The sequence below is a fragment of the Eschscholzia californica genome, unplaced genomic scaffold, assembly GCF_041429995.1.
Source record: "Eschscholzia californica isolate CP2 unplaced genomic scaffold, dmEscCali1.0.p SCAF_5, whole genome shotgun sequence".
In the NCBI taxonomy this organism is placed as follows: domain Eukaryota; kingdom Viridiplantae; phylum Streptophyta; class Magnoliopsida; order Ranunculales; family Papaveraceae; genus Eschscholzia; species Eschscholzia californica.
The window spans coordinates 52,152,772-52,163,010 of record NW_028238472.1 but is presented as its reverse complement, the minus strand read 5'-3'; the positions used below and the strand labels follow the sequence as shown (position 1 = coordinate 52,163,010).

General features: G+C 35.5%; 2 protein-coding genes across 4 annotated transcripts; one reads left to right on the top strand and one right to left on the bottom strand.

Moving 5' to 3' along the window:
• Nucleotides 1-424: 424 nt before the first annotated feature.
• LOC147540445 (axoneme-associated protein MST101(2) protein) lies at nt 425-2,897 on the bottom strand. Its single transcript, XM_086642234.1, has 4 exons — nt 2,630-2,897; nt 1,124-1,197; nt 936-1,022; nt 425-826 (listed from the first exon to the last, which is right to left on the bottom strand). Exons 1-4 carry the CDS (start codon nt 2,745-2,747, stop codon nt 557-559), a joined length of 549 nt encoding a protein of 182 aa, XP_086498360.1. The 5' UTR covers nt 2,748-2,897; the 3' UTR covers nt 425-556.
• A 1,022-nt stretch (nt 2,898-3,919) lies between these two features.
• On the top strand, nt 3,920-7,430 carry LOC147540444 (glucan endo-1,3-beta-glucosidase 4-like). 3 transcript variants are annotated; one of them, XM_086639919.1, is made up of 6 exons: nt 3,920-4,235; nt 4,324-4,379; nt 5,272-5,378; nt 5,479-6,726; nt 6,915-6,942; nt 7,043-7,430. In XM_086639919.1, the coding sequence occupies exons 3-6, from the start codon at nt 5,312-5,314 to the stop codon at nt 7,185-7,187; spliced, it is 1,488 nt and encodes a 495-aa protein (XP_086496045.1). In that variant the 5' UTR covers nt 3,920-4,235; nt 4,324-4,379; nt 5,272-5,311; the 3' UTR covers nt 7,188-7,430. The 3 variants fall into 3 exon arrangements, with proteins under 3 accessions (XP_086496045.1, XP_086496044.1, XP_086496046.1); XM_086639918.1 differs by having other exon boundaries at nt 4,113-4,235; nt 4,324-5,119; XM_086639920.1 differs by lacking the exon at nt 3,920-4,235 and having other exon boundaries at nt 4,252-4,379.
• Nucleotides 7,431-10,239: the final 2,809 nt, after the last annotated feature.

The window sequence follows — 10,239 nt, the reverse complement described above, 5'->3', positions numbered from 1 at the left end:
TAAGCAGGATAACCGCTAAATTTAAATTTTTGTAGAATGAACCTAAAATCTATCGTGAGACTTTTAGAATTTTGGAATACATGCCCTTTCAACTGAGCTATGCAAAATTGATAACTTATATATATAAACACTTAAAAAAGCACGAGGAAGTTATATAGTATCTCGGTGTGATTATGCGTGCTCTTTACTGTGAATATCTTACTCTTAATATCGCATGTTGTACGAGATATCAATGTTAAAGTTTTGTTTTAAATATTATTCAAGTCTATACGACATGTTATATAGAATTGGTATATATAATTTATTATCATATGCATATTCGAGTATTATACACTTATTTCCCACTTCTTTTGCAGTCCAGATAGAACCCTAATCTTAAAAACTCAAAAGTATAACATTAGTAAGTCTATAAAACAATCATATATATCTGATGAAATGAGATAACCTAAATTAAAAAATAAACAAGATCCTCTTTTTTACTTTCAATGAGTTCAAAAGATTTAGTAAAAACCTCAGTAACAAAACAGAGTACATATTTTTATATAAATGGAATTGTTCATCGCCTTTTCTTTCCACCATGCTTTCTCCCTCCTTTCTTCTTTCCAGTCCCTGCTTTCTTCTTCTGTTCTCCGCCAAATGATCCAAACCCTAATGGTCGACGGCTAATTTCTCGAGCAGGTGTCGATCGCAGTAGATCCTTCACGTCTAGTACACCATTTTTGAAGCGACCTTCAGTCGCTTTTAGAACTCTGTCTTCTGCCTTCCTCTTATCTGGTCGTCTATTAGAATTCGTTTTCCTTCCTCCAAATCGTTCAAGAACCATTCCCTAAATACGATAAGAACCATCAGTGATATCAAAGTTTTGATTATATACGTAAACGATAAAAAATTGAAATAATGTGAAGGCACAAAAAGTTTTATAAGCTATCGGTAACCTCTTGTATCGCTTTCTCTTCTCTTTTCTTTTGATTCTTCATTCTAATTTTCGATGCACTTAGTGGTAGTCTCTGCTTCTTAGGGGGCTGTACGAAAAACACATTTGAGATCCCGGACGATTAAGTTGGATGGAATGACATAGTTAAGTGTGCATGTAGAATTAACAAACGACGTAATGACTTCTCACCTTCCCACCGAGAGCAACCACTCTTTCGTTTTCTAATGCCTTCTTTTCATTCCATGTCATACGCGACGAAGAACCTAAAACCCAACAATTTAAAACAATTTAGTAATTTAAATGAAGTTTAATGGGGGAAAAATGACGGTTGAAGATGAGATAAGATCAAATTTCAGCTTTCTAGAGAATTACACGAAGAGTAGGTTGTCTAAAGATACAGAGTATGGACCAACCAAAAATAACCACGGGTATTCAATTTAGGTGTCTATGACAAATACACCTGTTAATCAATCACAACATGAGATCTACAACTGCAAGAAAATGTTCTCTTTTCTTTGTACAATTGGAATAAAGTTTATCATTACATGGAACAACAAATTAGGCAAATATAGAGTCCACGAAAAAGACGGCCACCTGAAATCTTCCGTAAAATAACGGTGTTTTGTTTCATATTCAGTTATTCTCTTCATAATATTCAAAATTTTGAATATTCATTCCTCTCGTCTTGAGTGCGTTCACAAAGATAATGGCCCTAATGGGTGTACAAAGGCGTTACACCTACTTCTCTCCAAAGGCAAGTATAAGAGTATAAACAACAGAACTACATTTGAAAGATGTGTTGTTTGAACTTTGAAGCAGAAACTCTTCAATCTATCCACTAAATTTGGAACTATCCACAAGTACAACATCAAAGGAAAGGGAATCGCAAACCCACCCACCCGCTGAGTTTGTGACTCCCTGTCTATGAGGAATTGTGGATGGAGACCTTAAGTTTTGGCCAAGAATAGGATTGGTAGAAATTGGTCTTTTCTGTATATAATTTCATCGACGATTCGAAGGAAAGAAGAATTGCAAACCCACCGACCCTCTGGGTTTGAGGTTCCCCCCCTCTTGGAGGAATTGCGAATCGAGACCTTAAGTTTTATCACACTAGGGGATTTGTATTTTGTACTATTGGTCGTACTGAATTTCCCATCGGAATTCTTAATTCATTCACATGTACCAAACACTATATTGGCACGAGATTCCTTATAATCGCAATCCATTCCCACACACCAAACACGGCCTAAGGTCACGATCTTCGTATTATGCCACATATCAATAGTACAAGAAAAAAAACACATCTCTAACGGGAAAGTGAAAACAAAACTACTAGAATCATCTCATTCTATGTGCCAGGGTTTCAAGTAGCTCCACACATAAACATAAAAGCTCTACGAATTTGCCGAAAACCCTACTCCATAACAATACTTACCAATCAAGGGGAGTCCAAGAAACCCTAGGATATAGACCATTAACACATTTCTGGATCAATAATTCCAAACTACTTATCACACCACAAAATTCAGGATAGAGTATGAGAAAAATAAAATGCACACATGAAGAAAGCTTCAATATATTACAATTCTTCAGACCCTAGAGACTAACCTAATTCTCAAAATTTCTATGAATCTATTGTTCTTCATACAAAAATCAGGAAAATAAAGTGCAGTTTAGAGAGAGAGAGAAAGATACCCAAAAGCCTCAACTCAAGAGGAGATAGACTAGAGAGAGAAGAAAACCCCTGAGACTCCAACCGAGCGGCTAAAGCTTCGAAATCATAACCCCTTGACGAAGAAGATGAAGACGCCATTTTCACTTCTTCTGGTTCAAGCGATGATGAACCACTTCGATCTCAAAATCAGAAATCACAAGTAGCTGCTTCAACGTACCTAAAGTAAACCCTAGATTTGAGACGCCTCAAAATCCTGAATTCAAAAGTTTTATAGGCACTCCAATCTCCATGAATAGTGGGCTGGGCTTGAAAGTTATAGTTCTGCCTTTAGAACTTCCCTATGAGTTTAAACTTTAAAAGCTGTGGGTGCCGCCAAGCTCAGTTGGTCAGTGTTGTGCATCTACTTCGCAAAGCAGAGGCCCCAACTTCGATCAAGGAAGTGCAAATCCAGAAATATTGAAATTTAGGTATAAAGTATTCAGGTAGTTATTGTGTTTATCACATCGTTTCGAAGTATCACCATTATAGTCTATATTAAGAAAAAACCTGCGAGTGACTTAGAAATCTTGCATTTCAAAATATCTTTCGGAATGAACATTACAATTAGTTTTCTTTTCCGATACGAAGAGAATAAACATTATTTAGCTTTTAGAACAAAATTTAAAGAGAGTAAGGAAACAAAGAAAGTGAAAGACTGAGATTTTTTTTTTCAAAATTTTTGTTGCACCTAAAATTACTTGCTTAGATCTGAGAGTAAGTTTCAAATTTTTTAACAAAATATTGAGAGAAATATAAAATTTTACAAGTAAATCACAAAATATAATCGCTTACCTGAAAAACAAAAAGGAATAATCGAAATGAACAGGAGAAACTTGGTAAGTTTCTAAATTTTCAAGTCTAAAGTGAAATACAGTTACTCAATACATCAAAATGAGAAACGATCGTACAAGTTAATAATAATAACTAGCCAACACCACTAAAATTCACTATAAGAATCAGACATTACAATTACTTCCTAGTGTACATCATCAAACAAATACTAAATTAGTCATTAAAAATTATATTATAATCATATGGTAAGAGACAACAACTTAGTTAAATAAATTTATTATACTTGAAATCATTTCTTTTTTGGCTTAGTAGCATAGATTAGAGTGATACATGAATATGGGTGGTTTGAGTTACTCCTCATTTTACTACTTTTTTTTTGTTTTTGTTGAACTCCTCATTTTACTACATAGTGAAAATATTTATACCACATGATTAAAAGCTCATTAGTATTAATGACTTCTCATCAAATTAAACTCAATGGAAACAAAACTCTTGACTTTTGGCTTCACCATTCCCATTACTCATTGAAAAACCCATTCTCTCTCTCTCTCTCTCTCTCTCTCTCTCTCTCCAACCTGTAAATTCTTAAATTTACTTATTAGTACTTACCAACAGGACTATCTATAATGAAAGGTAGGTGTCCTTTCAACTTGTTCTTAAAAGAAGGTAAATTACAGTAATAAAGTTATAAACAAAAAGAAAAAGAAACAGCAAAAAAACTTCAAAAGCCTTTTCCTTTTTCTTTCTTTTTTAATCTAAAACTATTGGATTCCAGACTAGCTAAGGTTTTTTCAGGTAATGGGTTTTCTTTGCTACTCTCATTTTTCAATTTTTTTTCAAAGATTTTGAGCTCTAAGGTTAGTTAGTGTTCCTACATTTTCAGGGTTTTTTTAGTGCTCTGAGTAGCCTTCTGTTTCTTCATTTTAAGCTTAAGATCAGGTACTCTCTAACTTTTCCTCTAATTTTCTTAACTTGGGTATATGTTTTTTTTTTTTTTTATGATTTATACAGTAATTGCATCTGGGTTGTTTGAGTTAGGGTTTGTTCTTCAGCTAGGGTTCTTCATTTTTTTTACTGTGGGTTTCTCTTGTTTTACCTGTTTTAGGGTTACCCAATGGCTTTCATCACTCTATATCATTTTAGACATTAAATATGAATGCAGCTAGTATAATACTGAGCCAAGGTCTTTTAGCTAGAAAAAATGGAGAAACCATCAAGAAGTTACTTTTAGGTTAAACTCTCAGTCCTTTTATTTGATGAAGTAGGAGTTCTACAAGTTTATGTCGAAACCTCGACTTATTTTAAGTTCTACAAGTTATATAAAAGTTTGAATCATAGAATAAGTATGATTATGCAAAATGTATGTCAAATGTTGAGGAGGAGTTCATAGATGAAGCTTCTATTGTAAACTTTTGTGCTTTGCGATTTGCGATATAATGTAAATTGTTTGCAGCAAACTATTTAATTTTCGATATCTTTCTACCAGATCAGCATAGAGAGTTGTCTTTGTCGATAGTAATGATTCTTGAGTTCGAAATTTCTCGTATATCCTTTAGAATCTTCCTTTAGTAGCTGATTTTTTTTCAAAGACCCTTTGTTCTCTCTAGTCGTGACTAGGCTCGACTTGGGCGAGCGGGGAGTTACTCTATAGTCGAATTACTTAGACACCATGATTTAAGGTATCGACCAATATCGCGTGAAATTTCTGAAATTTTCTTGCTTCTTCTTGAAAAACTTGTTTACTTCATGGTTTTGTGCTTTTATTATTAACGCGATAATGCGTAGGTTTGTGTTTGCTTTCCTGATTAGCGGAAAATCTTGATTATGTCAGTGAAGTAAAGCACGGTTGTGAAGTTGTCAATCTTGGCCGGATGTCACCTGAAAAATGGCGGATAAATATGATTTTGCTGCTAATGTTCATGTCTTCCGGTGTATACGGTATTTCCTTATTGTTTCCCGCTTGTACTTCTAATAATTCTTTTGATGCCTATATTTTAAACTAGAAGTGAAAATGAAAATCTTTCACAAATTATTGAAGGAGCATTCGTTGGAGTAAACATCGGCACCGACATGGCAAATATGCCTCCGGCTGCAGACGTGGTAGCAGTCATTAAAGCTCATCAAATAACTCATGTCCGACTTTTTGATGCGGATCGTCGAATGTTAAATGCCCTTGCAAACACAAGTATCGAGGTCATGGTAGGAGTGACCAATGAGGAGGTTTTAGGAATCGGAGAAACCCCATCAATAGCAGCAGCCTGGATCAATAAGAACGTCGCTTCTTATCTCCCGGATGTCAATATCACAGCCATTGCAGTTGGTAGTGAAGTTCTCAGTACGATTCCTCATGCTGCTCCCATTCTGGTTCCTGCCATGAACAATCTTCATCGTGCCCTTGTCGCTTCCAATCTTAATTTCCAAGTCAAAATTTCAAGTCCCCACGCCATGGACATAATTCCTAAATCTTTTCCTCCTTCGACTGCCACATTCAATTCATCGTGGAACTCGACAATGTATCAATTCCTCCAATTTTTAAAGAACACAAAATCTTTTTACATGTTAAATGCTTACCCTTATTACGGCTACATTAATGGAGATGGCATCTTCCCGATTGATTATGCTCTTTTCAGACAATTACCTTCAACAAAGCAAATAGTGGATTCTAACACTCTTTTACCTTATAGTAGCATGTTTGATGCTATGGTTGATGCCGCTTATTACTCTATGGAAGCCCTAAATTTCTCCGAGATTCCTGTTATCGTGACTGAAACAGGTTGGCCTTGGTTCGGCGGAGCAAGTGAACATGATGCAACGGTGGACAATGCACAGACGTATAATGGAAATCTTATTCGTCGGGTACTCAATGACTCAGGATCTCCGAGCCGACCAGAAACACCTATCAATACCTACATCTATGAATTGTTCAACGAGGATAAACGACCAGGACCCATTTCTGAGAAGAATTGGGGTGTGTTCTTTACAAACGGAACTACTGTGTATTCATTGCCTTTGGGAACTTCAGAGTTTACGAACTCATCCGGAGGTGGGGTTTTCTGTATTTCTAAGCCCGATGCCGATACTAACGCGTTGAAGTCTGGGCTGGATTGGGCTTGCGGGCAAGGGTTGGCGAATTGTAATGCTCTCCAAGCAGGGCAGCCGTGTTATGAACCTAACGATATCAAAAGTCATTCTTCATATGCATATAATGATTATTTTCAAAGAATGCGAAGTTCTGGTGGGACATGCGATTTTGGTGGTACGGCTACTACTACTAGTATAGATCCGAGTAAGTTCCTTGGCACTTCATTTATCATTTCTATCATCAATTACTATGCTCGTTTCAGTTTTAAACAAACCCGGGTTGTACTTTGACATAGACGAATAAATGTCTTCCTTTCTCTTTTAACATCTATGGTGTTTCTTTTCTTGATATTTTCGGCGTTCTTGATGTTATGCGGATTTCATTTCTAACAGGCCATGGCTCGTGCGTATTCTTAGGAAGGTAAGAACATCTTGAACATTTCTTCGAATTTGATCTGTTATATTTGTCATACTTCCTTGTCTTCTCCAATATATATGACTTCAATGTGTTCTTGAAACAGTGCTCGTTCGAATATGAGTGATGCGATGTCACCTTCATCAGCATCAGGGCCGTTTGTTCCTGGTAAGGCAAGTCCAATTCTGCAATTTTCTGAAGCTGTATACCTCGCTTCGACTCTACTTATTGTTCTGATCCAACTTTCATGACCATATGGATACAATTTTTTGCCGATTCAATCAGTTAGGTCAGTGGAATAGAGGAAACCCTGTAGTCCTGTAAAAGAATTCAACTGCAGTTGAATGTTCATTTGTTTTTGTTGTAATTTGAGAGGAATTGGGGGATATTTGAGAACAACCATCAACTATAGGTTGAATGTGCATTTGTTGTACAATTTCGAAAGAATTAAGTTATTCTTTCACTAACTAAAAATCGAACTTGAATTCATTCAACTTCGGAGACCTTTTATTTTATGTACTATATGGGTGCCCTATTTTTATTGCAAGGCGAGACGTTGATTGAGAGCTTGTCAGTATACTGTCGATGATGATCTGAGAGTTGATTTTTTTTTATCCGAATTTAATTATGTGACCAGTTTGTCTAATTTCATCTTGAAGAAATTATTTCACCATGGAAATCATACGACTAAGTCTACTTCAACATGAATCAAACAAGTGGATTTTAAAAATCAGCCCAAAATTAGTAAAGTCCACAAATAGCTACATAGATACCTATAAATTCATAGTTCTCCCTCAATACAATAACACATTCAATCAACTAACCTTCTTCACTAAGAGAACTTCCAAAAGAGAATAAAGTGAGAATTAAAATTTCCCATTCAATCAGAAAAATGGCTGGATTCAACGTGAAGAAGATCGTAGCGATGATGATGGTGATGGTAGTGATAGTGACGATGATGAGTGTGGTGGTCGAGGGGGATTACAGATACAATAATTGCTACAATAGTGTATTAAGGCAGTGCAAGAATCAATTTAGTGAAAAAGTTGGAAATGAGATGTGTCCACCTGCTGCTAAAAACTTTTGCATTCAGAACGGTTTGAAACCCGGAAGCACTATTCCTGAAAACATCGACTTCAAATCTTACATGAATTAAATATACTTCTCATCACCACATACATATAAGAAGTACTTGAATAATTAAGAAGGGAATTGAGCATCCTTCCTTCTTTTGGCTAGTTGGGATATAGAGAAATAGATCAATTAGCTTGACAAACATACATACACACACATATATCAATAGATGTTTTGAGTTTTGTATGATTATATGTATGGGTGCAGTTGTATAATTATACTACTATTAAATAAAGAAGTGAAGTTTTGTTCTCTAATTTTTTTATTTTTTTATTTTTTTATTTTTTTTTTTTTTATTTGAAGCCACGGGAATCGATTTCCATTCATAAGTGATAAAAATCACATTGTTTACATGGATGTAATTGTTATTTCTCTCTTCCAACTTCATGAGAGTTGCATACCTTTAAATGCAAAGTACCTCATGAATAAGACAGAAATGGGACTAGACTCTGACGAAAAAGATAGAAAAAAGATGAAAAGATCATAAAGATCACGGATGAAAAGACCCTAAAGGTCACCAAAATAACTGATAATACAATTTAAGAAAACTAATTTACATTCCCGTCACATTCGCCGGAAAACCACCTTTGTTGCCGGAAAACCGCCTTTATCGTCGGAAAACCGCCTTTGTCGTCGGAAAACCGCATTCATCGTCGGAAAACCGCCTTCACCCTAGAAAAACCGCCAACACGTTAATGAAATTCGAAATTGCACACCTCTGTTCCTGAAATCTAAAACAACAAGACCTAACGATGATGATGAATTAAAACAACATACTAGGTATTACAACAAAAAGAAACAGACTAGGAAAATCAAGATAGATAATTATGAACATCTAATACTACTATATGTAAGGATGTATATCAGATCTACATATATCTAAGCAGGTCTAGAAGAAGAAATGATTTCTTAGACTTCCCTTGTTCTTGTTGCACGTCATTTGCTGCTTCTTTTAATGTTCACCCATAATATTATGTATTTCTCCCTCTATCCCGTTAACCCTTTTCTCTCTCAAAAATGAAAGAAGATTGAAGGGATATAGTTTTTTTTTTTTTTTTGTTGAAAATTGAAGGGATATAGTTGATTCTATTATGGATATGAAGATAAAGACTTGTTTTGTTCTCTAATTGACCCTCTTTATAATTTGTTATGTTCATAATGTTACTTCTCATGCACTCTTAGCTAGTTGATTTATAGAATATGGAAGCCTACAAATTTAACAATATAGTGACATTTTGATCAAACATCATATTTATTTTTGTAATTGCAAACCATAAAGCAAATAGTACTCCACATGAAATTGCACCAACTAGAAAAAGGTCAGGGCGCCCCATAAGAAATCGACTTTATGTAATGATCTTTCACACCCCAAGTCCTTAATAAACTAGATAAAATTTTGTACCTACAGTATCACGTTTTGTTAGTTTTGGTTTTCATTCCTTCTATTTATGTCTAGTAATATGGTACTATGATGTAGACGCAGCAGAAATATAAAAACGATAAATAAAGTAAACGAAGAACGGTAAAATAACTGAATAAACTATAAACTTTGATTTGGTTTTCTCTTCAATGTGTCATAAACAAAGACTGGACTCCCTTTTATAGATTACTAGACTTTCCTAGATAGACACAAACTGGACTTTCCTAAATAATAGAAACACTAAAAATAATGGAACTTCCTAAACCTAGATTCATTATGAATCATACTTAAATTAGGACTCTTATTAACTGCTAATCTTTGGCCGACTAGGACATGTTCGTGTGGCCTTGTGGGGCCGTTTGGGATGCGCCTGCATCATACTAGCTGCACAGAAAAGATTTAAACGCATTGTTTCCACCATTAATTTCATATACTTGCTAGTAGTGGTGTTTTTTGGGTTGGGGTGGGCTGACCCAAAAATAAACGGGTTGGTCCGGGTTTCAACTCGGGCTTATCAGGCCCGGCTTGAAATGACGTCTATCCATGTCAGTTTGTTGAACCTTTAATGTGGTGCGAGATTGGTGCAGGGCCTGCTAATGCTCAAAAAGATAAGCGAATACTAATAAGTGCATAATTGAGGAATGACGTCTAGCCATGTCGTTATGAATGCTTAGAACAAGTCCAATCGTGAGAGGCTGAGGCCCAAAATACAAATTTTGTGCCTCAACCCCTTAGTCCAACTGGGGACG

Bases quoted from the DNA above. Each gene is read 5' to 3' on its own strand.
- LOC147540445 (XM_086642234.1), bottom strand. From the start codon at position 2,747: ATGGCGTCTTCATCTTCTTCGTCAAGGGGTTATGATTTCGAAGCTTTA. The intron at 1,023-1,123 runs GTGAGAAGTCAT...TTTTTCGTACAG, and splicing joins TGGTTGCTCTCGGTGGGAAG to CCCCCTAAGAAGCAGAGACT. The intron at 827-935 runs GTTACCGATAGC...TATCGTATTTAG, and splicing joins AAGAGAAAGCGATACAAGAG to GGAATGGTTCTTGAACGATT.
- LOC147540444 (XM_086639919.1), top strand. From the start codon at position 5,312: ATGTCACCTGAAAAATGGCGGATAAATATGATTTTGCTGCTAATGTTC. The intron at 6,727-6,914 runs GTAAGTTCCTTG...CATTTCTAACAG, and splicing joins TACTACTAGTATAGATCCGA to GCCATGGCTCGTGCGTATTC. The intron at 6,943-7,042 runs GTAAGAACATCT...TTCTTGAAACAG, and splicing joins TCGTGCGTATTCTTAGGAAG to TGCTCGTTCGAATATGAGTG.